The sequence below is a fragment of the Astyanax mexicanus genome, chromosome 23 (assembly GCF_023375975.1).
Source record: "Astyanax mexicanus isolate ESR-SI-001 chromosome 23, AstMex3_surface, whole genome shotgun sequence".
In the NCBI taxonomy this organism is placed as follows: domain Eukaryota; kingdom Metazoa; phylum Chordata; class Actinopteri; order Characiformes; family Acestrorhamphidae; genus Astyanax; species Astyanax mexicanus.
In genome coordinates, this window is record NC_064430.1 from 8,166,424 (window position 1) to 8,190,656 (window position 24,233).

Below are 24,233 nucleotides of genomic sequence, written 5' to 3' on the forward strand. Positions count from 1 at the left end.
AACTGTTAAAACTGATTTAACGTTGGTAGATAAATTACCAACTACAACTTGTTCATAAAAAGACAAAAAAAAAATAATTCAATATCTATATACAGCTCTGAAAAAACATAAGAAACCACCAAAAATAATAAGGTTATTTGATTCTACCAAATTGAAAACCTCTGGACTATAATTATGAATAAGATGGATGATCACAAGCCATCAAACCAAGCTGAAGTGCTTGAATTTTTGCACCAGGAGTGGTATAAAGTTATCCAAAAGCAGTGTGTAAGACTGGTGGAGGAGAACAGGCCAAAATGCATGAAAACAGGGATTAAAAACCAGGGTTATTTAATCAAATATTGATTTCTGAACTCTTAAAACTATATGAATATGAACTTGTTTTCTTTGCATTATTTGAGGTCTGAAAGCGTTTGAAATCTTTTTTCTTGGTACTTGGTTAATTATGTTAAATTATCTTTATTTAAAAAATGAAGGATGTTTAAAATGAGGCAATAGGTCAGAGAACAGCTACTAAAACATAAAAATACTTAAAATAGTGCCAAGAATCTACAGGTCATAACGAGTGCTTAGTTTTTCGTGTGTAGCACTGTATTAAACTTCTTCTCTACACTCACACTTACTTATTACTAACATATTTTATGAATTAAATTAATTATATAGTATCTTGCTGATTCAGAACTCAGTAATAGAGTTTGCTTTCTATTGGACTCGCTCTATTATTAACTACCGCAATTATGTAACCCACTTCCTGTAGCCTCTTAACACTGAAACACACTGCAGTGAGGCCCAACTTATACTTTACCACAGATTTAAAATAAAACAATTAAGGAAATTCAGACCCAAAGCAAAAATCTCTGTTCCAAATACATATGTATTCTTAATGTAAGGATTGATTATTTGATAAATAGTCAATATACAGCTCTGGAAAAAAATGAGACAACTTAAAAATGTTGAGTTTCTTTGATTTTACCAAATTAAAACCTCTGGAATATAATCAAGAGGAAGATGGATGATCACAAGCCTTCAATACAAACTGTACTGCTACTTTTTGCACCAGGAGTGGCATAAAGTTATCCAAAAGCAGTGTGCAAGACTGGTGGAGGAGAACATGCCAAGATGCATGAAAACTGTGGTTAAAACCAGGGTTATTCTAATAAATATTGATTTCTGAACTCTTAAAACTTTATGAATATGAACTTGTTTTCTTTGCATTATTTGAGGTCTGAAAGCTCTGCATCTTTTTTGTTATTTCAGCCATTTCAGCCATTTTCTGCAAATAAATGATCTAAATGACAATATTTTTATTTGGAATTTAAAATAAATATTGTCTGTAGTTTATAGAATAAAACAGCAATGTTATTTTTTTTTTTTCAAACATATACCTATAAATAGCAAAATCAGAGAAACTTATTCATAAACTGAAGTGATCTCTTATTTTTTGCCAGAGCTGTATTTCTATTTACATAAAAGGACAGTATTTGCTACTGTAGTGTGTGGCTTCTAAAGTAAAGTGCTGATCTAGGATCCACTTTATTTCTAATTTATGATAACCTTTCACAGTGATTGTAAAAAACAAAATGATCCTAATGCAACACTGCTCTGCTCTGAGAGGGTTTATGAATATGAGTCCAGATGTAATTAACCTTAGCATTAATAAATTAATGAAACCCTGCCTTTGGAGCCCTGCTGCTCTGTGCTACAGGAAACTCTCCTGTACAAAGTGCTGTAAACAATAAATCTCTATAAAACTACAAACTGAATTTTCTTAAAACAAATTATTTTAATTAAAGTGGTTACTGTTAACTTTTGTACCGTAAACTGCTGGCAGCACCCAGCAGATGGCAAATGCTTCACTTAAAGCAGCACTAGGTAGGATTTCCTTGATTTTTGATCTTTTTAAAGAAGTAAAATTACAGCTTGAAACTCACTGCAGCGCTGCATTGAGGTGTAATAGGAGGAATAGCGGTGCTCTCGTGTCTGTGCCGGAGCTCCTCTGAGCTCAAACCAGACTCTGTAAGTTTTCTGAGGCAGCCGCGACCAACGCTCGCAAGAACTGCGACCTGCTTTCCGACCTTTAGTTCTAACAGTTCTACAAGGACTACTGGTTCATTCTTTACAAACTAACATACAGACACTCTGGCAGAAGCTGGAAAAAGACAGAATATGTCTGTGAAAGCCAGAAAAAGAGAAAGAGAAACTAATCCGCCTGAAACATTTATTAAACTCTGCAACTGTAGGCGGAGCCCACGAGCACAAAATCTCAATCCCACCTGTGTGGAATTATGAAGTATAGTATGTAGGTGGAGATATGTAGTACTTCCTTTTCTAAATGTAAGGTAATAGACTGGTGTTTTTACTTGATAATTGTTTGATAGTTTAATTTAAAGTCATATAGCAGTGTTTCTTCTAACGTTAGGATTTTTTTGAGCAATGCTTACACTCCACCATCGACTCCCCCTGGCCTTGGCTGTGCTGCGTACCAGAACGCTGCTATGTAACATGTAGACAGTGAGGGAGAGAGCCGTCAGAGAGCTGACAAACGCCTGATTAAACTACATAAAGTATTCAACATCCCTTCGTATCACTCTTGGCATCAGTTTACTACCTTCTCACAAGCTGGCAGTATTCCAGCTGAAAGATACCAGCTGTACAGGACAAGCTGTACAGGTTGGCTGATTCTCTGGGTAAATTCCAGTCATGTATGGCTTGAGTAGCTTTTCTGATGTAAATGTATGATAAGAACAGTAGTACCATGGTTAAACTGTAATTAGAAAAGCACTGCTGGAGTAAATTCATGATTAGAATGGGTAGTGGGGCAGGAGGGGGGAGGGGTTGGGGGGTTTAGGAGTAAACACGAAGTAACCGCATGGCCTTCATCCACATGGTTGGGCAAGTGCTTGTATACGCACCTGTTGAAAGCTGTGCACCTCAGCCCAGCACAGTTTTGCGCCGATATTTCTAGTTACAGCTGAATTCATGCTTTTAATCCCAGAAAAATGCTCCTATGTACCTTTTAAAAAACATTTTAAATGCCTGGTTAAAGAGCCAATTACTGTTGTTTTGAGTGCTTGGCGCTGACTCAGCTTTGATCGGTCTGGACGCGAGAAAGCGTGCTGGTAGGGGCGAAGCTGGTGACGTCATGCATCGTTTAATACTGCGATATACATCTTCGAAAAAAGAACATTTGCAATTAGGCCTGTCACAATAATTACATTATCGAATTATGGTTCAATAAATGGACACGACCTCAATCATTTTATTAATTGCGATATCATCCATTGTGCCCAAAACAAACTTAAAGAAACACAGTAATGGCCCAGTGTGCTTCTAGTCGCTTAACTTTAGTGTTTCTTAAGTTCATTTAGCCTCAGCCTTTCTCTCACTGTCAGCATATTGTTTGAGTGAAGACAAAGTCTTTGTATCAGTATGCTGATCCAACACGAGCCAGCTGGGACAGACCGGGGCTGTATGTCATGGTGTGGACTGGACCCACAGTTCCCCTGCCTCTGCACTTTGCAATGTGTATTGAACTTTTCGGGTTCCAAAATTAGGCCTGTGAACAGGAATAGAAAATGTATTGTCTTTAAAAGTGTGCAATTCCTTTATGATATTATGTTATCATTATATTGAATGTTTAATGTTCTTAAAATGCCAACAATTTTGTTTACTGCAATAACTTCTAGGACAACATATCGTTTGCAAAAAAATGTTATTGTGACAGGCCTATTTGCAATGTAAAATCTTTACAATACTGTGCAGCCCTAATCTCTTCAGACAAACACTATTTAAGAAGGCTAACATATTATATATGGAAAACTAGTGCTTATAGCTCTATTTTGGAGGGAACATAAATATTACTAACATTAGCAAGCACCTAGAACCCCACAGTGTGCACAGAGACACAACGTAATGTTTTTATATTAAAATGCTTACCAAGACATGGTGCAGACTGTCCTTGCTGACAATGTTAATAACTTAGCATTCATTAATTTTCCTCATTTAACACGGTTCTGTCATACGTTAATTGTGTTTTTTAGCTCATTATAAAAGTGACACATAATGAGTAGAGCTTTTCAGCTGGAGTGGATACTGATGGAGTGGACACTGAAATTTACACTGTAAATATATATGAATGAATGAATGAATGAATGAAGCTGAATTATTGGTATTTAGGAGCTTACAGTAGCTTCAGCTATTCTTCTACAACACAATCTGTAGCTACTGTTTATGTTTCTGAATGAATGAATGAGAAACTGTGATAATGGCATATTAGGTTCATTCACAGTTTCTCAGTTTAATGGCTCAAGATAGATCCGGCATAGCCATTAAGAGCTGCAGCAGAAGCTTCAATATTTCAAGCTGGCCAAAGACGAAGAACTTAGGCTTAGTTCATTTGAGATTAAATGACTGCAGCATTCCTGGCAGTTATAATGAGACTTGGCTGAAGTTTTCCCTCACATAGCATTCTTCCACTTCGCCGCCGAGCGGGCACCTGCCAAATGCTGCACATCTTCTGAGAGCTTCTTTCAAATAGCCCTTATTCATTACGCCACAAACACGGGGGCCCAGTCCGGGGGTCTTTGGAATAGTATGAAATGGGTATGAGCAACACATGCATTCATACCTACATCCACACACAAAGAGAGAGAGAGAGAGAGAGAGAGAGAGAGAGAGAAATCCACACATTCCTCATAACCTTCCCCTGTGGCCTTATTTAACAAACACCAATCAATTTGTCCCAGTGTTGAGGAACAACAGCTTCTACCTCTATCTCTGCTGCTGACTCATTTCAGCACCACACGGGTCACTAATGGGGTCGGACACTTATTATGTGGTAATGGGAAGAAGAGGAATACTCTGGAGGATTTAACAGCAGAGTGCTTGTTAGGGTGTCTCAGTGCCATTAGGAGAAATAAATGTCAGTGTTGGGTGGTTTATACAATCAGGGTGGGTGTCTTACAGCCCTATAATAATATTAAGATATTTCAGCCACATTAGTATTCTTGGAAAAATAATAAAACTAACCAAAAAGCTGTAAGTAATTAATTGCAAGAATAATCTACAGCAGGAAAATAAATGTTAAAGTTTTATTTAGTATGAATATAATAGTTTAAAATATCTGAACTTAAATTGGCAGTCTGTATTATTTTTGGTTTTAAACTGAAAGCAGAAGCATTTCTGAGTGGAGAAGGGATAAAATATTGTGTTTAATGGTACCAGTGTGCTGAAACGACCACCCCTGCTAAGCCTAATATATTTGTTCTAAAATCTGCTCTGTGCAATTACCCATTCTCACCAGAGAGGGCTCCCAATCCCCAAATCCCAAAACTTACGGACATCAATTTTAACCAAGACTCTGACTTTGTAAAAAAATAATAAATGTAACTATTACTAAAAATGTAATGTAATAAAAAAATATCTACCACAATTAGGGGTGGATGATATGCCCCTTAAATAATATCACAATATTTTACAGCATTTTCACAATAATGATACTCCTGCCAATATAACATGATATTATATGGCACCCATAACTGAGATATACAAAAAAAATACAAGACTTTTTTTTATCAGATTTGTAACATAAGTCAATGATACTAATAATGAACTGCAAATATCTCCATATATCCAGGATTAAAGTAAAATAAATGATACTGGACATATATGATCTGCCTCTAGTAGATATATAATGGGAAATGAGAACAGTGTGAATTTTTCTTTTGATAAAAAACAGCAAAAAACAGAGTTCCCTGATGTGATAATTAGGGGTGGCGATATGGCACGATATTCCAGGGTATAATATCGATCATGATATTAAAAAATGTTGCCTATGATACAATATGGCACACCTCTAACCACAATACTAAACTGCAGAATACCTAATGCATGTATTTATACTGCAAGCAACCAGAAAATACAAAAAAAATACCATTAAAGCTTCACAGTAAATTGCAAAACAAATACAAGACAGAATGGTAAAAATGCAAAAATGATAGCAGTGTGATTTCTAAGACTAGTGGTGGGAATCACAGGGCATGTCACAATATGACATTATATCATCAAGTTGCCCATGATAACAACGGTATCACTATACTGTAAATACTAGGAATTACAGTACATTTGATAACCAGTATTCTTTACCTCAGATTTAATCTATTTATTTGATTAGCACCACCACGGGGAGTAATAAAGCAGTAACTTTAGTAAGTCAAATTGTAGTGCGAGACTTAGGAAATGATACATTATATATTCAATTTTTTTTTATTGATATTTGTCACCACATATCAATATAATATGATCGAAATGAAACAATATATCGCAATATTAAATAACAATATACTGTCCCACCCCTAGATATAACACTTGTTGTTGTACAGTATAGTAAATAGCATATTTTCTTCATCTTTGTAAACATAGCAATTATATTAAAACATTGACATTTTGCCTTTAAATCCTAATACCAAACTCTGCTCTTGGTTTGACCCCTAAACCCTTATCCTGTTCAAAGAGCTACAACTTTAAAAAGTATTCCCTCCCAAAAAAAGGGAAAGAAATGCCAGGAAATGACGGTGCCCGTGACTCAGTGAGATCTGTGAGGAATTTGATAAGGGGGCTGCTGGAATCCCACATTTGGTCAGCACATAAAACCACACCATGTGGTGAGGCTGTGAACTAAATTATGAAAGAGGTGGTTGAAGTAGGTTCTATGGTTTGAGGCTGGTTTCAATGGCCAATTTATGACAAAGTCACACCCCCCCAAGGGAATATGAGGTTTTGTCAGACTTGAAGCTGCCTTGCTGCTTGAAATAGAATATGACCTCACCTGAAAGCGCACTCTGGAGATCAAAACCTGGGTTAGACTCTCCTGTTATGGTTGAGAGTTTGAGAGTGAGAAATCCAAGGCTGAGCTACAAGGCTAATAATGTAGGTGAAAAAAAAGGGAAGACACTTAAAATCATTTGTTAGATTTGTTTTAATATACAGACTCTGTTTAAGTCTATGATAAGGTAAACATTAAGGTATATTAGAAGTTTTGTTTAACTCTACATCTAAGGAAACTCTCAGGTAGGGCTGTGCATAATATTGTAAATATCAGGAACAAATAACATATTTAGATAGAATATTGCACCACATCCTGCTCGGGACTAGAGATGCATAAATAATTATTTTTTTTCCAGCAGAGTAGAAGTACAACTACTGTATGTGTATTTTTATACTTCATGATACCGATATTGATACCTCCTCAAAGTTAAGCAATTAGGAGTATCATATGTAGTGTAGTTGATGAGTGTAAATATTAGTAGCCAATCAAACCAAGCTGTCTTCTGAGACACTAAGACCTCATTATGGGACACTAAACTGTTATTTCTGAGATACTATGCCATTATTCTGTGATAATAAGCCATCATTCTGAGACACTAAATCGTCAATCTGAGATACTAAGCCTTCATTACGAGATACTAAGCCATCATTGAGATACTAAGCCATAATTATGAGATACTAAGTCGTCCTACTGAGATACTAAGCCATTCTTATGAGATTCAAATGCCATCATTTTGACATACTATGTCGTTATTCTGAGACATTAAGCCATAATTATGAGATACTAAACCATCCTTATAAAATACTAAGCCGTCATTCTTAGACACTACATCATTATTCTGAGACACTAAGCCATAATTCTGAGATACTAAGCTGTTATTCTGATACAATAATGTGCCAATGGACAATACACTGTCATTATGAGATATGTCATCATTCTGAGATACTAAGCCATCATTATAAGATATTAAGACATTATTATGAGATATTAAGACATTATTTTGAGATAATACGCCATCATTCTGAGAGCCTAAGACATTATTATGAGATACTAAGTAGTTCTTCTGAGATATTAAGACACTATTATGAGATACTAAGACATTATTATGAGATAATACGCCATTATTCTAAGATACTAAGCCACCATTATGAAAGACTAAGTTGTTCTTCTGAGATCACCCACGAACATCTTAAAATAACCACTTGGAATCTCAGACTTAGGACGTAGTATCTCTAAATAATGGGACAGCAATTCATTTAATTAAAAAAATACATACTGTTATTTTTTATTTTAGTAGGTGGGAATAGGCTTTCATAAAAAGGATGTTTAACCCTAGCCTGTGGAATTCGAGTCCTAAAATTAAAAGGTTGAAAAGAGTTCAGATAGTAGGAAACTAAACATGTTTGTTGTAGAAAGGTATTGGAAGCTATTTAATTCAAAACAATGGGATTAAAAGGTAAAATCTAGTACAACAAACAAGTAAACCTGGAGAACAACAGTGTGTAAAGAGGTTTAATGGTAGTTTGCAGAAGCCTAGTGTTAAATGAAAGGTACTAAAAGATATTTCATTCAAAACAATGAGATCAAAAGGTAGGAAACCCCTCCTCAGAGAGTTTAGCCACAAACTACCAGACTACTGTTACTTTCAGACACTGTAAGGGATTGTGAGCTAACCTGGCTCAGTCCTAAAATTAAAAATATGAAAAGCTATTTCATCAAACCCACCAAATTTAAACGGTAGGACACTAAAAATGTTTAAATGTTAAGTAAATGGGAAAATATTGATAAAATACTTTAATATCTTTCAGCATTTTATAATATTTAGACCATAAAACCACTTCAGATATCTACATGTTGGTGTAAACAAGAGAAAACAACAACAAACAAGTACAATAAACAAGTAAACCTAGAGAACAACAGTGAAAAGACGTTTAATGCTAGTCTGCAGAATCCTAGTGTTAAATAAAAACCCAAATAAGTTCAAATGGTAGAAAACTAAACATGTTTCAAATAATAAGCGGTTGGGAAAATATTAACAAAACACTTTAATATCTACATAATTTGCGTAAACTTAATGTCTTTATCTTATAAACATGATTATTAACATGATTCTATTAGTATTTTACTCTATTTATGACCATATTAACACATTAGATGTCTACATGTTTGTGTTAAAAATACAAAATCACAACAAACTAGCACAACAAGTAAACCTGGAGAACAACAGTGTGTAAAGAGGTTTAATGCTAGTCTGCAGAATTCTAGTGTTACATGAAAAACCCAGTTCAAAGTTCAAATGGTAGGAAACTAAACATGTTTTGAATGTCTTTATCTTATAAATATGATCATTAATATGATTCTATTAGCATTTTATAATAGTTTGACCAAAAAAAAAACACATCAGATATCTACATGTTTGTGTTAAAAATACAAAACCAACACCAACAAGTACAACAAACAAGCAAACCTGGAGAACAACAGAGTGTAAAGAGGTTTAAATAAAAAGCACTGAAAGCCATTTCATTCAAAACAATGAGATGAAAAGGTAGGAAACCCCTATCCAGAGAGTTTAACCACAAACTAACAGACTGAACTTTCAGACACTGTTTAAGCTTGTGAGCTAGCCTAGCACGATGTACAGGTATTTAAGGTATTTAAAGCTATCTATCTATCTATCTAGCTAGCTAGCTTTCTATCTTAGTTTTAGTGGGCTTCTAACCAAAACCAGCCTTACTGTAGTCCAGTCTATTGCTTAATCTAACCACAGGAGGTCATTTAATCTAATTAAACGTGTCATAAATACAGGAGACTGTCTGTTTTCACCACAAAGCGTCTCTCTCACACGAGCCAGTCCATTCTCTCCGCTCAGACTGGTGTAAATCAGTGTATCAGAGCCGGGGTTTATTATTATGTAGAAGGGTGTTTGGTAAAGCAGGGTTTACCTTCTACATGCGCGTCCGCCGTGTTGGTCATCTCGATCAGAGTGGCATCTTTGGTTTTCCCCGTTATTCTCTTCATTTTCACTGAATATTCCTCTGATAAAAGGCAGGGTTACTGGATCCAGGGCTTCTCCTGGTTGATAAAGGGTTGAACGCGCTCCCTATAGTCCTTAAAGATTCCTACAATCCATTCAGTCCATGCTGAAGCTGCTGAAAGCTCCTCCAGCTGTGCGCAGGAAATCCTCCTGAGATCGAGCAGCGACCGGATTGTGGCTCATACAGAAGAATAGGGAGCGATGTTGGCCTTAAAGGGGAGTGGCTGAGGAGTGGGGGGAGCTACTTTACGTCGGCATACGTGTGTGTGTAAATATGAGGAGGTGTGTGTGTATGAGGAGGTGTGTGTATGGAAGGTTAAATTATGTGCCAAAGATTTTACACAAAATAATAAAATATGCATAACAAATATCTGTATATTATTATATTTGTATGTAATAAAATACAATGTATATTTTCTTTTATCATTAATAAAAAAACATACATTGCTGTGATCTCTATTGTATTTTTATCCCAAATCTCCGTCTCAGCTTATCAGGTTAAGATCATGGGATTGTGGAGGCCAAACACTTTTCAGTTTTACTGTTTACTACATAATTACATATACAGCTCTGAAAAAATTAGAAACTCTTCAGTTTCTGAATCAGTTTCTCTGATATGTGTCTAAGTAAAATGAACATTGTTGTTTTATTCTATAAACTACAGACAACATTTCTCCCAAATTCCAATGAAAAATATTGTCATTTAAAGCATTTATTTGCCATATTTGGCCTCAAATAATGCAAAGAAAACAAGTTCGTTTACATAAAGTTTTGTAAGTTTTAAAGTTCAGAAATCAATATTTGATGAAATAACCCTGGTTTTAATCACTGTTTTAATGCATGGTATTGTGGCGGCTCTGGGTTGTGTGTGTGGCTGCCTGTAGGCATGGTTCTGTTCTCCTGTGTGCAAGGATGACAGGGGTGGGGCATCTCCCTTGGGAGGGGTTATGCAGAGAGGGTGGGCACCACTCTGGATCTGCCATCTGGGAGACACACAGCTGGGTTGGTGGCCTTTGGGCTATTTGAGTTCTGTGGGAAAATGGTTTTAGCTCTCCTAGTCTTGTTAAAGGCTGTAAGTGAGTGGCAAGCCGGTTCAATAAAGGAGCTGTTGAGCGTTCAGCATGAGTCTCACGGGTCTTCCTTCCTCTTCCACGCCACAGTATGTTCTCCTCCACCAGTTTTACACACTGCTTTTAAATAACTCCATGCCACTCCTGATGCAAAAATTTAAGCAGTTCAGCTTGGTGTGATGGCTTGTGATCATCCATCTTCCTCTTTATTATATTCCAGAGGTATTCAATTTGGTAAAATCTATGAAACCTATGCTTTCATGCATTTCCAAACATGGCAGAATAACACGTTTCCAAACCAGTAAACTGAACTGCAAATTTTTGGGCTGTAATTTCAATGACAATACTGTAACATACTGTAACAGTAATATATTCCCTAGCTCTCTCCATGCAAATCACAGTAAAGCAAAAAAAATGTTCCTGCATTTTATCTTGGAATATATTTTTATATTTTACAGTTAGTCTTGTACATTGAATTTGTTGTCTACAAATTGAAAAAAAAAAATAATAATAATAAAATAATAATAATAATTAATATATTTCACTTATATAGAGATTTATTCAGACAAATACACAAAGAAAATACAGTAAAACTATACTTTTTTTCACCAGTGTGCATTTATAATTAGGCAGGTGTGTTTACAGTACCAGTGGAGAAGCCTATACCCCATGTGACCCAGCTGTGATAGATAATTTAAAAGCACATGCTCTTGCAGATCACATCCCTTTAGCACTTTAGCATTATAGCCTCTGCATCACATCTGCTCACATCCCCTCTCAAATCTAAAGCAGCCTAGGGCTTTTCTTTAATGAAGACTTAAAGGAATGATATCTCACTAAACAGCTGGAACAGCTGGCAAACAACAGCTCCAGTGACTGTGAAGAACGGGCAGTGTCTCCCCCTGCTGCATAGAAACCCGCAGTACATGACAGAGGCGCTCCCTGTACCGACCGACCAGTAGTGATGGCAAAAATGGTCCTAGATCTTTTCTGAGACCCTTTTTTATAAATATATATCTTATATAAGAAAGGTCTTTTGACTTGATAAAACACAGTGGATCAACACCAGCAGATGACATGTCTCTCCAAACCATCACTGATTGGTGGAAACTTCACACTAGACCTCAAGCAGCTTGCACTGTGTGTCTCTCCCCTCTTCCTCCAGAATCTGCTCGCTTTTACATTTCATTTACAAATGAAATGTAAAAATTACTGATGATCTGTGATGGTTTGGAGAGACATCTCATCTGCTAGTGTTGGTCTAAAGTCAGTGCCTTTTTCCCCTCAGAAAATCGTACATTTTATGAAGATGGGGATTTCATTTTCCAGCAGGACTTCCAGCACACTTTCCTAGCTGACAAAAGTACAAATTAGTCTTATATAATATTCAAATTTTCTGAGACACTGATTAATGGGTTTTTATTGGCTATAAGCCATAATCTTCAAAAATAAAAATAACCTCTTAAAATAGATCACTCTGTGTGTAATACATCTATATAATATATTAACATCCTTTAACATCTGTAAGAAGCTTCTGTAGATGTTCTACCAATCAATCGTGGCCAGTATTCTCTTCTATGCTGTGGTGTGCTGGGGAGGCAACATGAAGAGGAGAGATGCATCACGGTTGGACAAGCTAGTCAGGAGGGCCGGGGCAGTGGTTGGAATGGAGCTGGACTCTCTGGTTACAATAGCTGAGAGAAGGACTTTGGATAAACTGCTTTCTATCATGAACAATGATAGTTACCCACTTCACACCACCATCATGAAGCAGAGGAGTGTGTTCAGTGGCAGACTGCTGTCACAGAGCTGCACAACAGACAGACTTAGAAAATCCTTCGTTCCGAGAGCCATCAGACTCTTTAACTCCTCTCATCGGGGACGGGATGCTGCTGCCGACTGAGTTTAATCCAGTCACACCACATGGACATTATTCAACCACTTAATTATTTACACTAACACTTCCCCAACCTCACTTACATTCAAGTACACTTTACTCATGATTGAGTATTCACATTTTCACATTCTTTTTTTCTTTTTTAGAACTATCTTCTAACGGATGCATATATATATTTCTACGTCACATCAGTCACTTTCGTAATCAATGTCATTGCACATTGCACTTTACTCTGCACTGCTCCTTTTACAGATAGATCCTTACCTTGTATAGTTAGGTTTTTATAGCCTTATATAATTTCTATTCTTCTGTGTTTTGATTTGTCTGAGTCTTATCTATCTATCTATCTATCTATCTATCTATCTATCTATCTATCTATCTATCTATCTATCTATCTATCTATCTATCTATCTATCTATTAGTATTTTACATGTTTATACTGAAATAAGGTAACTTTTCAGTGATATTTAATTCTTTTGAGATGCACAGGTGTGTCTGTTGTGGGCCAGTAGAGGTCAGTACGCGACTGTGAGTTGATCTGAAGACACGAAGAAGGAAAGGTAAGCGTAGCTGCTGAGCTAGATATGGGAGAAAGTAACGTCTTATATTGGGATTAAACTCCTTTATATAGCTGAGTTATTGCTCTCTGAGTAAAGTTGCTATCTTGGTTCTGTCCGGCAGTTGGAAAGACATAGATTAGTGGTCTGAATTATACCAGAAATCGATATATATACATACAGCTAGCTTAGCTGTTAGCCTCCAGCATAGCTAACTTAGCTAGCTTAGTCAGATAACTAAGTAACTTACATGCTGTGAAGGATAGTGAGGTTAGCAGGTTAGATAACTAACCTACTGCCGTTAAATACTAGATATAGACATTTCTTGTCCATTTTAATTGTGTTTTTGTGTGTTTGTATTGACTAAGCGTATACCTTTTTCTATTCCATTTAATGTTTTCCTCAGATTTGCCTTAATATAGCTGTAGTGATAACTACAAGTAACGTTAACTTAGATGTTTTTGTTGACTAGGAAAGAGCTGGTGTTGTGTCGCGTTGTGCTACCCTGATAAACCGTGCTACCCAAGTGAATATTAACAGGCAAAAAAAAAAACACCACATTAAAAAATGCTCCCGGTGTTCTGTCGAGATGTGCTACCAACCAATTTGTGCTTCTTACAACCATTGCGCATGCGTATGCCCACATTTTTAAAAATAGTTTTCTTTTTTTGTGTTTTTATGTTAAATCTGTTTTACTTTGTCGCATTTAATAAGCAGAACCAGCTGCCAGAGTGTTACACACGTGTAAAGTTAATAATAAAGCTAATAAAGTTAATCATACAAGTAATAATGAGACAATAAATAACAAAAAAAGAAACTGTTGTTCCCTGTTAACTGTTCCCTTCAGGCATTCCAAATATCCTACCAAAACTTCTGCTGGGAGCTTTTCAAAAAACTGTGCCTTTCTGGTATTTTAACAAAATACCAGAAATAATAAATAAATAACAAAAAAAAGAAACTGTTGTTCCCTGTTAACTGTTCCCTTCAGGCATTCCAAATATCTAGGGCTGGCCCGAATAGCGTTTTTTTGAGCTCCGGATATTCGGCACTGATTCGAAGCGAATATTCGAATATTCGTTTTTAAAAAAAGAGGTAAAAAAAAATAAATAAAAAAAAAGCAAATCACGGCCCCTTTAATCCACTGAAAAATGTTCAATTTGCTCTGACCGACGAGACATATTCACCCCGGATTTTTGGTGTTTTTATCCCCCATATTTTTTCTGTGTTTTTAGCTCAGATTTCTTTGTGTTTTCATCCCGGAATTTCTGCTGCCCCACACGCGGCTTATCCGCTGCGTAAGCAGGCTAGGAGGCTGCTGCACGGTTTCTCCGCTGTGCAAGCCAGCCCAGTAAATTGCTGTTTGTGTTTTCACACTTAGGCTATTTGCTTAAAAAAACAAACAAAAAAAACGTTTGTTCAGGAAGTATTTTATATTCTTAAACATTGGTAATTATATTAGAGGACAGTCATTGTAAACTGTACTTGGTCTATTTCGGTTAAAGGATTGTGCAGGGCATATTACTGATTTTGTATTTTTGCACTTGGGCTATAAGCTCAATATTAAATATTTCGTTTGTTTAGAAATTATTTTATATTTTAAACCATGTTAAATTATATTAGAGTAGAGGAAAGTCATTGTTAATGACGTTATTGTACTTGGTCTATTTCGGTTTAAGCATTGTGCAGGGCATAGCCGTATTACTGATTTTGTATTTTTGCACTTGGGCTATAAGCTCAATATTAAATATTTCGTTTGCTTAGAAATTATTTTATATTTTTAAACCATTTTAAATTATATTAGATAAGAGGAAATTCGTTCAGACATCATTTTTGTAGGCCAGGCTTTTGTAACCGATTTAGCCCCTACTGTTGCCACATTACCCCTTACGTTTTATTATATAAATCAGTTTCGAAGAGCCTGCATTTTTTTTTATCATGTATAATAGAGGTCTGCGCGAGACTGATTTTTAAACCCACTCTTCCACGCTCCCGCGTTTCTGTCTCGTTACCGCTCCGCAAAAAAATTGCTTCTTTTAATCCCGCGCCCGCCCGCCACATAGTGCGGTCCCGTTCCTTACCCCAGTCCAAACACCATCGGTGTGTGCGTGTGTGTGTCGGTCCATCCTGCGCGTTGAGAGTTTTCTTTAGGTTTTTTTTTTTTTTTACAATTATTACAGTTTTCTTAACTATTTATTAATTTGCTCCCGCATCGTCTGGATTAAACTCCCGCTCCAGCCAATAACAGTTCAGTTCTGTCCCGCGCGCAAGATATTCTGACGGGACCCGCGAAAACAGAAGTGGTTAGAGTGAGGTGGAACTCTGGAAAGGAGAAAAAAAACGAATATCCGAATACCAAAATTAAAAACCGAATACCTACTCAACGAACGAATATCCGAATACCCGAATATTCGGGTCCAGCCCTACAAATATCCTACCAAAACTTCTGCTGGGAGCTTTTCAAAAAACTGTGCCTTTCTGGTATTTTATCCTAATATAAAAATAAGTATAAACTAAGGTAGCACCTTTTCACAGAGTAGCACAACTCGGCAGAACACCGGTAGGAGTCTATGTTAATATCCTGAAAGGCTATATCACTGTATCGGGCATAGGATAGAATCAATTTTTCAACTTTTTTTTTTTTTTTTAGTTTCTAAATATAATTTTACTACTTGGATACTTTAGGGGTTTTATTCAAAGTGGTTAACTAATCCTTTAAATGTGTTTTTTTTTTTTTTTTTTTTTTTTGTTACCTTCATATCTTAGGTAGTGTCTGCATCGTATCCTCACATCCAAGAACTGGCTCACAACTCAACACTATGGCTGTGCTGAGACTCGATGGCTCTTCCCAGAAAGTGATAATCTTTTCCGAGCAGGAAATCTCGCAGAATCTGTGAGTCTTCAACCCCAGTAAGATACCAGCGTGCACACTAACACAAGTGTACTGTTATGGGTGCAGAATAAAATCACCATGGCAGTTTACCTTTAAATTAAATTAACTAAATACAACATTTTAAAGCATTCATTTTAGCAAGTATGTATTATTATATAAGTATTATATATTATTATTATTATTGTTGTTTTAAAAAACATGAAATAATAAAAAATATTTCCATATTGATGCATTCCTAGTAACCTACTTGTTTCCCTATGGTATCAGGTATGGTTGGTTAGCCTAGACTTAGTAACCCTAGTTAAGTATATAAAAGCTTTAAAGGGTGGTGTCACCCAAGTTCTAAAGTTCTAGTGTAAATTCATATGCAAAAGATGGTGTCAGTAGAAATTAAGGCTATTGTTTAATTGATTAACTTAAATTACAAATATTACACATTTGTTTTGTGTGTGTGTTTGTGTTCACAGAGTGAATATTCATCTGTTGGTTTCTCTGAATTCATATAGAAGGTGGTGTTGGAACTGCTTAGTCAGGGTGAGTACAGTATTCTGGTTGCACTCTGCAATAGAGAAGATGGACAAAGAGGAGGCAACAGTTTAAGCAACATAGACATTCTGCTCTGATACAATTATGATAAAAGTACATAGATGTCTGTTCTGCAGTCTAGTGTATTGTAAAAATAAATACAAAAAAATAGCCAGTCAGCCAGAAAGGGTTTATCATTTATTTTATTTATACTGAACAATGATTCATTTTGCTATATTGCATTGTTTTGTCTTTCATTCTGCGGTCCTTTTAGATTTCTTTTAGCAGCAGCAGCTTGCTTACTGGATTCCACTACACTAAACAGAGTCCGCTAAAAACAAGAGGGATCCTAAGAGGGACATAAGGCAGTGTGAAGACATAGAGCTCACATAGGGAATTCAATGCTGCCTGAGGGAATTTTCGTAGATAAGATTGAGCATCTGTCAGAAATCCATAACTATTTAATGTGGCAGAGTTTTTCATATTTTACTTATATTTACTTTTATTTATTTTTGCACATTGTTCAAAACTCCTGGGCACATATACATATAAAAAAAAAATCAAACTATGTTCCCCAGCCCTTAATCTTCAGTTTAAAACAAAAGTTAGCATCATGGCTAAACTGCTCCTGCCCAGCAAAGGCTGGTTGCAGTGTCTGTTAGCATTGCTGCATTCCAACACAGTGGAAAAAGTGACAAAATGAATGAAACGGGTTCCATATTTTGTATTTTATGTATTTTCATTTTGTTCGTACTCTAATTGGTATCCAGTAATCTACAGCCTCTTATTCTTGTTCTTTTAGGTCGTCTATTCTCATCTATCAATTGTAACCCCTTTTGACCCTTATATATCTCCACCATGAGTAAGTCTAAAGACAAAGATGATATTCCCAACAGCTTGTCCAATAGGGATGCCATTGACGTGCCTGATGACCTCTCTCTGAGCGACTCAGACCCCGAAGAGTCTCCAGAGCCCTTCAGCAGAAAGGTTGAGGAATTGTCGTCTTCCTCAGAAGAAGAAGAGGAGAAGACTCAGAAGGACCAGGCTGCTCCTGAAGGAAAGCCTGCTTTCAAGTTGGCTGGTGGGAGTTCTGGATTCTCGTTCCGCAGTAGGAGCATCTTTGATCAGCTGGATAGCGCCATTAAGCTCACTTCCAATCAGCTAGCTGATGATAACGTCCTTGACGGCACGTTCGCTCGGCCTGCTCCGCCATCTCCACCGCGGCCTGCTCAAGTGACAGGTGGAGGGGCTTCAGAGAGAACCAAGAAAGCTTCCTCAGCCAAGAAAGTACCAGACTATCTGGCTCATCCTGAGCGCTGGACCCGCTACAACCTGGACGATGTTCCTGAAACCAGTGACAAAAAGAACAGCCAAGTGGCCCATGAATTCATAAGTGGGCTCCAGGATCGTCGGAGGTCCCAGGAGGCTGCTGAAGACACTTTCACCCCAGCGTTCAACCAAGACCACAGCAGCAGCTCTGAGCATAAGATCGTCTTCACCAGGCCCAGTCAGGTCTCTAGAGATGAAGGCCAATCTGCACACAAAATAGAACAAGGTAAGAAGAAAGAGATCGGCCTGTTTCATTTGGATGAAGGCCAAGAGGAAGAGGAAGGCGGGAAAATGGACTTTCTTCACCAAAGCTCTACATCAAAGGAAAAGACAAGGAAGAGAATGCTAGAGGAGGAGGAAGATGACCTAAAAGAAGAAGAAGAAAAGGCAACTAATGTTGCTTTCAGCTTTGGAAAGAGGGTGAAACGCAAGAACTTCCGCAAAGCAGCTGAAGAAGAGGATGAGGACTGAAAGATTTTGACATTCACGGCTCTAAAGTCAGCTGTATTTGTATAAAGTGCTCAAAGTAGTCCTGGGACATTTCTTTATAGAGTATACACCAATCAGCCGTTACATTATTACCACCTCATTGTTTCTTCTACACTCATTGTCTATTTTGTCAAATCCACTGATTATACTGGAGCACTTTGTATTTCTATATACTTCTATATACAGACTGTAGTTCTCTGCATATTTTATAGTCATTCTTCCCTCATCCTGCTCTTTATTGTCAGGACCCCACAGGATAGACCACCACAGAGCAGCTATCATTATTATTTGGGTAGGTCATACTCTGGATGACATGGTGGTGGAATGTTAGAAGTGTTTGTTGTGCTGGTTATACAGTGAGTGGACTAGATACAGCAGAGCTGCTGGAGTTTTTAAACACTGTGTTTAATCACTCACTGTCTTCCACTCTATTACACACTCCTACCTATAGCTGCTCCACCTTATTGATAAAGGAAAGTCAGAGACAGAAGCTCTGAACCTGTTGCTTCACTATTTGTGTTGGTCATAGATCTACAAAGTGTTCCTATATGGTCAGTGGAGCTGATAAAACAAGAAGGTGGTGTTACCATATCTACTATTCTAGATGTGTCATTAAATATATCTGGTTTGAACGTTTGGATTTGTGATGTTAGGATCTAAAAGGAGTTTTAAAAATTATGTTGAGATCTAATACACCAGAACATATGTACGTTTGAATATGCTAAAGCACAATTTTCAACAATTCTTAAGAACCAATTACGAGTAAGCTGTCCCAAGACTGCTTTTAAGCACTGTACCCCCACCCTAATATTGTGTGAACACTGACAGGTGTTGTCCTCTATTTCTAGCTATTTAGTTAGGTGTTTGACTGCAAAAACAGGCAAAAAAGGCATGTACCTAAAACTTCTAGGTGCAGAAGATCCAGCACTTTGTGTGATTTCTTGATTTTGAGTTCTAGAGTTGATAAAAATACATTTGTCATTTTTTTCATTGTTGATATGTATTAAAATAAGGTGACATGAAAAAACAAGTGGTTTGTTTTTTCAGGTTTCAATAATAAATGTGGCCCTGCATAATCATATTAACCAGATTTCCAGATTTCCATATTTTGGCAAGATTTTATATATTTTTTGCTAAAATCGACAGAATACCAGTTCAGCCATTGCTGTAAAAGCCATACATTATCTAATAAAATAACCATTAACCTAATTTGTGAATACTTCTGTTAGACTAATGTTTCTGAGTTATAAATCTGCAATGTATAATTCAATGGACATTTTATAGAAATCTATTTTTTTTAATATTATGTATGTGTGCAGGTGAAATTGTTTAAATTTGACAATGATTTATAATAAAAAATTGCAGTAATTAAATGTTTAACAGCCTCAATCCAGGACTAAAATCAAGGAGTCTTCTTTAGCTTAAATTAATCAAATGCTCCAGACTAACTGAACTCCCACCAACCTTCTAGAACAGCCTAGAACATTTTAGTTGAAACACTTTTATGAACTATTTGTGAACAATAAATGTGTTTGCATTTGCAACTTAAAATCACCCCTTCTTTCAGACATGCGTAAAATCGCGCACAAAATGCGTAAAAGTGCGCCATATGCGTAAAAGCGCACCTTATGTGTAAAAGCGCGCCACATGCGTAAAAGTGCGCCATATGCGTAAAAAAAAAAACGCATAGAATGCGTAAAAGTGCGCTGCATGCGTAAAAGCACGCCATATGCGTAAAATAGTGCCATATGCGTAAAAGCGCACAAATTGCGTAAAAGCACGCCACATGCATTTAAACACACGAAAAGCGTAAAAGCAAGCCACGTGCGCAAAAAAAGCACAAAACGTGTAAAAGCGCCCCTAATGACTCGGGATTCTGGGAATTTCATTTCGTGAAGAGAGTGCAGCTCTAGATTTTCATATTTTATGTAAGTAAAGTTTATCCGAACCTTATACTGTAAAACTATAATATAAAAAAACAATGTACACAAATAATACACAAAAGATCTATTCAGTGCATTACAGATGGAAAAATGAATGTTGATTTAACATCCTTTAGCTATAGGGGGTCTGTTAACCATAGTGTTTGTATTACTCAAAGTGTTTTTTTTTTATGTTTTATATGTATAATAGGGCAGGCTACAATTTTCTGCAATAATTATAATGAAATTATTTTGGCTAAAACACTGGCAGAAACCCTGTACCTGTACCTTAAACTTATTTCTCTCATCTGCCAATACTCTTTGTACTCCGAAGATTCGCCACCAGGGGGCGCTATTTAGACATAAATACAGGATATTTATTCCTGCAAACATCAGTTAAACAATGGTGTTGATATTTACTTGTTTTATTGTATAAATAATAATATATATAGAGAGATATGTTTTATGGTTTTACTCAAAACCAATCCTACATAGCCAGAGCAAAGTAAAGAAACATTGAGACACAGCTAAGCTCATAAAAAATGTATTAGAAGCTTTGGAGTGAGTCAGAGTGTATGACTTTCTGCAGAACAGGACTCAGCTTACACTCTTTTATTATTCTAGTTTTGAATTACAGTCACCACGTCCCTTCTAGAGAGATATATATACTCATTAAATGCCATTTATCAGGGTGCATGTTTTCTTCTCTTGTGGACTGAGAGGTAAAGAAAGAAGAAGGAAGGGACAGCCAGAAAGAAAAACGAACAAGAAGTGAAAATAACAAATAAAGGAAATGCAGTTATTGAACGTAGTAATCTTTAATTAATAATTAACCATAATTATACCTTAAAGCCAGCAGTACTGGCATTAATAAACACATTAAAACACTACAACATACATTTGCTAAATGATATCTATTGTGAATATCAAAATTGTGTCCTTATTATGCATTAAATTACCTGAAATTATAATAGGGTTCTTTTCTGTAGATAGTGATTAATTAAAATGATCTTAAATTATAAAATCTGGTTAAAATCTAATAAACTAATGAATACATAATACACACTTTTCATCTTCCATCTATAGATCATCAGTCTGGCACTCTAGGCTAGTGCTAGGTGCTGATAATATTCAGACATCATCACAATATTTTCCAGATTAATCCAGGTGAATGGATTTGAATGATATTTTAGTCTCGTGAAAATCTAAACTTTTATCTACCAATTGATGAAACCAGTTTGATAATGTGGTAGATTAAGCATTAAGTGATAAAGCAGGATCAGGATCTTTGAGGGAAATCCATGGGTGTTGGGGCTGGAGAATTTATTGTTTCTTAAACATTTTTACAATCTGCCTTTCTAGTAGTCTTGATGAGAGCCAGTTTTATCATAACATTTTTGATAGTCCTGGCGAAAGCACTTGAGGACACTTCCAAATTTATTGAATTTTTTCGGATTGACTGACCTTTATGTCTTAACCCTTTCAGACCCCTGAATCCATTACAGTGGACATCATGTATATTCTTTTATTTTAAAAGTTTTGTTGCATATGACTCTATTTAAGAGCTGTTGGACATCAGAATAGACCATGAACCAATGAGCCAATTAACAAGTTTACAAACCAATGAATCAGTAACTTGGTCCCGCCCACTGCACTGGAAAAACAGTAGTACTATAGCCATTGAGGCAAAGAAACAGTTCATTTTTATTAATTTAATATAGTTTCAAACATGATATCATGTTTTTTTTTACTGTTTAGGGATGGTTTATGGAAAAAAGATCGATGTGAAATATGAAATATTACATACAGGCCTCTAATACAATGGAAATAAAAAAAATAATAATATTTATTTTTTAGTTATTTGGATTTATTTGCTGTACACTTTTATAGTCTTCTTTTCTGTGCATTACAGACAAAAAACAGTATGTAACAGCATTCGTACATTTTTGTCCATCAAAGGTCTGAAAGGGTTTAATTATTTTTATATATTTTTTCTTTATTTAGTTGAATAGTTTTTGCTATAATATGGATTAGAACATTATTTAAATATGACTGTATTCACTATATACCAAGTGACTCTTTTCATTTTTAACAACACAGCTGATGCCCTCAAACATAAAAAAATAATAATTAACTCTCGAAGTTTAGCACAGCTGTTAACTCGCTTAACATATCATAAATCTGACAATAGATAATGTTATACTAATAATAATAATAAAAAAACATTGAATTTCAGGTGTGTCCAAACTTTTGACCGGTGCTGTATTTTTTGTGCGGCAGCGCCCCCTCCGGCGGCTGGTGAGAACTGCAGCCGCTGAACTTTTTTTTTCTCCATTCCTACTGAAGTCGTGTCTGCGCAGCACCCTGCCTCTTTAATGATCAATGGCAGAGATATGGGCGGCGCTCTTCCCACTTTATAACACAGAGTATCCAGTCAAGCTGAGCGTTTCCCCGCGCACACACGGGTCTGCTGTGCGCTCTGTACCTCCTTCACCCCGCTGAACCGGACAGGTAAACTGCTGCCAGGTGAGGGAATGAGCTATCCCGGGTCTAATGGCTCTCTGACACACCGGGGCTGAGGAACTGCTGACTCCATATCGGGGGAAACATTAACCACGGTCTCCAGACATGGCTGTGTTAACGTGTCGCGTCCAGTACCTGGAGGATACCGACCCGTTCGTGTGTACGAACTTCCCCGAGCCCAGGAGACCTCTCCAGTACGAGCTGAAGGAGAACCTGCCGCTGAACGAGCAGATAGCTGGAGTTCATAAGCTGCTGCAGGCGCCTCTGAAGGTAAACCTATACCCCCTCATTTACTAACAGCCTGTAATATAACTTATAACTCTGGAAAAAAATCAGAGACCGCTTCAGTTTCTGAATCACTTTCTCTGACTTTGCTATTTATATGTATACGCTTGAGTAAAATGAACAAATTCCAAATAAAAATATTGTAATTTAGAGCATTTATTTTGAGAAAATGAGAAATGCTAGAAATAACAAAACAACAAAACAAGATGCAGAGCTTTCAGACCTCAAATAATGCAAAGAAAACAGGTTTTAAGCGTTCAGAAAGAGTTTACCCTGTTTTTAATCACAGTTTGCATGCATCTTGACGTTCTCCTCCACCAGTCTTACACACTGCTTTTGGATAACTGAAATTAAGCAGTTCATCTTGGTTTGACGGCTTGTGATCACCTCTTGTGTATATTTCAGATGTTTTCAATTTGCTAAAATCATAGAAACCCATCACTTTTTAAGTGGTCTCTTATTTTTTTCCAGAGCTGTAGATATAGCTCACTGCTGCTTCTGCAAAATATTCTTAAATAACTTTGAAATTATGACATTGAATCAACATTCAACGTTCTTTTAAATGTTTGGAATGATTTGAGCTGAGCTCTGAATCTGCTCACATTAACAATGCTCTTGGGTAAAAGGTGCTTCCCACATAATAATATAAAATTTATATCAATAATTATTATTTAGGAACAATGACAATTTCTACTCTGCAAGACCAACACATTACAGGCCATAAAAATAGACTACACAAAAAATATACATTGTTGAGTAGTGATCTATGATTTGGGATGAGCTGGAGCTTCAGCAAAAGCAGCGACTAATGTTTGGCACCTCCAGGAACTCCTTCAAGATGCTGAGAAAACTATTCTAGGTAACCCCTATGAGATTAAAATACCAA

At 36.5% G+C, this 24,233-nt stretch overlaps 3 protein-coding genes across 9 annotated transcripts in view; 2 read left to right on the top strand and 1 right to left on the bottom strand.

The window, feature by feature from the left end:
- Positions 1 to 10,049, bottom strand: part of LOC103030872 (anoctamin-5) — a 55,191-nt gene extending 45,142 nt beyond the window's left edge. For both annotated transcript variants that reach the window (XM_007246899.4, XM_015605235.3), the window contains exon 1: positions 9,769 to 10,049. In XM_007246899.4, the coding sequence (XP_007246961.3) occupies positions 9,769 to 9,844 (76 nt within the window). In that variant the 5' untranslated portion in view covers positions 9,845 to 10,049. The remainder of the gene's footprint in view (positions 1 to 9,768) is intronic.
- Positions 10,050 to 13,286: 3,237 nt separating this feature from the next.
- Positions 13,287 to 19,647, top strand: tssc4 (tumor suppressing subtransferable candidate 4). 3 transcript variants are annotated; one of them, XM_022667091.2, is made up of 3 exons: positions 13,287 to 13,387; positions 16,148 to 16,274; positions 17,696 to 19,647. In XM_022667091.2, the coding sequence occupies exons 2-3, from the start codon at positions 16,201 to 16,203 to the stop codon at positions 18,597 to 18,599; spliced, it is 978 nt and encodes a 325-aa protein (XP_022522812.2). In that variant the 5' UTR covers positions 13,287 to 13,387; positions 16,148 to 16,200; the 3' UTR covers positions 18,600 to 19,647. The 3 variants fall into 3 exon arrangements, with proteins under 3 accessions (XP_022522812.2, XP_022522814.2, XP_022522813.2); XM_022667093.2 differs by lacking the exon at positions 13,287 to 13,387 and adding an exon at positions 16,742 to 16,808 and having other exon boundaries at positions 16,146 to 16,274; positions 17,602 to 19,647; XM_022667092.2 differs by lacking the exon at positions 13,287 to 13,387 and adding an exon at positions 16,742 to 16,808 and having other exon boundaries at positions 16,148 to 16,291; positions 17,602 to 19,647.
- Positions 19,648 to 22,937: 3,290 nt separating this feature from the next.
- fhod1 (formin homology 2 domain containing 1) overlaps positions 22,938 to 24,233 on the top strand; it is a 92,121-nt gene continuing 90,825 nt past the window's right edge. For 3 of the 4 annotated variants that reach the window (XM_049471133.1, XM_049471134.1, XM_049471136.1), the window contains exon 1: positions 22,941 to 23,332. In XM_049471133.1, the coding sequence (XP_049327090.1) occupies positions 23,168 to 23,332 (165 nt within the window). In that variant the 5' untranslated portion in view covers positions 22,941 to 23,167. Of the gene's footprint in view, positions 23,333 to 24,233 lie in introns of all 4 variants that reach the window. The other variant, XM_049471135.1, reaches the window with a different exon arrangement.